This window comes from Cyprinodon variegatus, unplaced genomic scaffold (genome assembly GCF_000732505.1).
Source record: "Cyprinodon variegatus isolate N-32 unplaced genomic scaffold, C_variegatus-1.0 Scaffold775, whole genome shotgun sequence".
Taxonomy (NCBI): domain Eukaryota; kingdom Metazoa; phylum Chordata; class Actinopteri; order Cyprinodontiformes; family Cyprinodontidae; genus Cyprinodon; species Cyprinodon variegatus.
The window spans coordinates 244,450-247,794 of record NW_015151228.1 but is presented as its reverse complement, the minus strand read 5'-3'; the positions used below and the strand labels follow the sequence as shown (position 1 = coordinate 247,794).

The following is a 3,345-nucleotide window of genomic DNA, read 5'->3' as shown; positions in this document are numbered from 1 at the left end:
TCTTTTTATTCTTTAATATATTGTATAGTTGGATGTGTATATGTGGAGCGTGTAACAAAAGTAATTTCCCTCTGGGATTATTAAAGTATTTCTGATTCTAATTGAACGTGTGGACAGTTAGTCATGACGGCTGATAGATTTTGAGCCAAAGGAAAATCCTGTGTGATGGAAGACATGAGGAAAACTTTGATTCACTCACCAGCTGAGAGGGAGACGCTCAATAAACTCTGTTCCACCGCTGCACACTGAGCACACGAAGACGTAAAACCTGGACACAAGAAAATGCCGTATCATCCAAATGCATTGCACTGCATCGCCACGCGATAAATATTAAACAGGGAGAAACAAAAAATGACAATTTAGGTAATTATTTTTATAACTTTTATCACTGTTTGGTACATAAGCCTTCATATCCACCTCCTTTATGGTGAGTAAAACAGAAAACCATCCTCAAATTCTATGATGCATTCTAAATGGCTTAAAGGTCAAATAGAAAGGAGTGCGTCTAGAGCAGTTTTATCGTGTGTGATAGTAGATTATCCTCCCTTTTCTCTATGAGGCTGGTCTAAATAGTGCTAAAAATGCTCCAAGTAACAGAAATCGAGAGAATTTTACAGGCGCCACTAGCGCAGTAAAACCATATATATATATATATAAAAACGCAGCCAAATCCTTCGTAATCTTTACCATCGACAGGCTGCAGCCATGTCCCAAATTTCTCGTTTTCCAGCCACTTATGTTCAAATTAGCATTTTCCCATTCTCTAGCTTCGAGCTTCTGTTCCGAACACACGGCTTTACGATCGACCAGGAGCAGTTCCACGCAAACACGTGGAACCAGTTAAATCTGATATATTTGACAAAATGTTTTTTTTTTTATAAAGCATTTTAAATGTCATGATAAACACATTTAATGAATTTTCAATGCCAATTAAGGCCTTAATTAAAAAAATTATAATTTAATGATTTTTAATGACACGCTGAAACCCTGAGGGTAGCTCCGCCCAACACGCATCAGACCCACTTTTCGTGTCAGAACTAAACTGTACAAGCATCAAGAATGAAGCAGCATGTATATTTTTGATGCTCTTGCTACCTGCGGTGTGAACGTAGCGTAAAGGGCGGATTAAACTTCTGCAGCCACACACATCAAATTTCGCTTGTGTCTGGTTGCAAACCAGTTTAGCTGGTATTCTTCTGCACCGTCAGTCTGGAATTTCTAAGGACGCACAGCAGTTTCCTGCCAAAGCGCAAGGGGGAGCCTAATCGAGAACTTGCAAGAACTTTGGCGGCGCCGACGGGAGTGTTTATTTCCAAAACAACAATGGCGCGTCTGCAAGATATCACGGTCACGGAGATAGATCTAGAGTTGCTAGACATCAAAGAGGAACAGGTTCTGTTAATGGAGCGGACCTCCTCGGTTAACCTTTCGTCATAGTCGTCCATAGTCGTTTTTTTAAAAATGGCGCACCCTGACAACGAATCAAGAAGGACGACCACCCAGACAGCCGGGAAGGCGTACCAAGGACCAATCACAGCTGCTTTTTGTCTGCGCGGGTTTGCAATCGTCCAACGCGTAGTCAGGATTTTTTTTTTTTAGGTGCACGATGACGGGTGCAGAGCTTCTGCATCAGAAGCATAAATTAGCCTTGTGACTAATTGCTTCGCATTTGTCCATCAAAAACGTGAATAAATATTGAGTCGCTACGTAAAATGACTACTTCCTGACTAAACTGACGTCACAGCATCCCTCAGTGGGTCACGTGACTGAATGAGGAATTTAGCATTGTCTGCCATCTTACAGAATTATTTATATAAACAACAAAATGATGGACAGTTTTTCACTTGTGATTTATTTAATTTTGTACAGGTGTTGCATCCTGAGCATATTTTATTTCAATATATAACATTTGTTCGCTGTATTATTGAATTGTTTAATGTGACCATTATTTTTTTTTTGGTCAATTCTATTGTTTAGGCACATCTGATGTAAGCTCTACGTCAGGCATCCCCAAACTCGGTCCTCGAGGGCCGCTGTCCTGCAGGTTTTAGAGGTTTCCTTGCTCCAGCACAGCTGATTTTAATTGAAAGCTAATTAACGGGCTTTTGCTCTACTGCAATCATTATAATCAGCTGTTTTAAAGCAGGGAAACCTCTAAAACCTGCAGGACAGCGGCCCTCGAGGACCGAGTTTGGGGATGCCTGCTCTACGTCAATGTTAGTGCGGGAGTTGCAACGAAGAAGAAGAAGGCTTGAGTGTGATGGTTTTATCTGCGTGTTCGTGCCCGGCTGCTCCAGAGAGAACAATAAGAAAAAGTGAAAAAAACGTCCAGCGTGGGGCAAATAAAGTTGACAAAAGCGAAGATGGAGTCCTTTCTGTTTCGGGAGTGCAACACATACCATCAAATTAGAAAAGTATGTGGTTTTCTATTTGAACTTTAAAATTAAAATCTCTAAACAAAATAAATGATATAGGAAATGTATGAAGTTGTAAGGAAAATGAATAAACATCAGCTGAACCTTGTCACATACATTAGACTTTAGAGTTAAGTGTTTGCACCTATCTCCATTGAACAGTGGAGTCTGCAGGCAGTGTAGGCAATCCTCATGGAACCACTGCCGACATCTGTTGCACTGCAGCATCTTCAGGTACCAACTACACACAAATACACACACATTACCAATGCTAATATAACCTGACAAACAGCATTATACATGGAAATTATTCAACAAGTTATTTTCAGTGTTTTCAGCCTGTAAAGGGCGACTCACTGTCCTGGTCCTCCACAGTAGCAGTAGCATTGCTGCATGTTCATCTTATGACCCTGATCCCACACTAGTTCCTTCAGAGAATATGGAAAGGACTGATGAAACGCCATGTGTTGCTCCTCATGATCTTCCTCTGCGCTCCCCCTCTGCATAAAAAAAAAAAAAAAGATCAGTTCATAGAGGTGATTTTATTGCAGTGTTTTACAGACGGCTCTAAGTAAGGCTGTTAATTGCATTAGCAAAACAATCAATTTAACAACAACAATTTAAAAATAATGCAATTTCCGATCTGCAAAGGCACTTAATTATATATGTTTAACAAAAGCGCAGCTTTAATTTTTTTTCCATTCAGCCCCTTAAAGGAATAGTACACCCAAAACATGATTAGCCTTCATTTTCTACTCACCCCCATGCTGAACAACACTCTGGAGTACTTTTTTGATATCTCAAATGCATCTGGAGATCTGGGAGGCTTCTTGCTGTCTGCTGACATTCAAATAATGGAGGTCTATTGTGCCCGAGACAGAAAAGTCAAGTAAAAGTCCATAAAAACGTGTCAATATTCCTCCATACTGCT

At 40.3% G+C, this 3,345-nt stretch overlaps 1 protein-coding gene across 1 annotated transcript in view; it reads right to left on the bottom strand.

Annotated features, from left to right (window-relative positions):
* mtf2 (metal response element binding transcription factor 2) overlaps window positions 1–3,345 on the bottom strand; it is a 26,194-nt gene that overhangs the window by 14,267 nt on the left and 8,582 nt on the right. The window contains exons 6-8 of the mRNA XM_015396085.1: window positions 2,772–2,914; window positions 2,560–2,655; window positions 200–268 (exon numbers count right to left, since the gene is read on the bottom strand). Coding sequence (XP_015251571.1) covers window positions 200–268; window positions 2,560–2,655; window positions 2,772–2,914 — 308 coding nt within the window. The remainder of the gene's footprint in view (window positions 1–199; window positions 269–2,559; window positions 2,656–2,771; window positions 2,915–3,345) is intronic.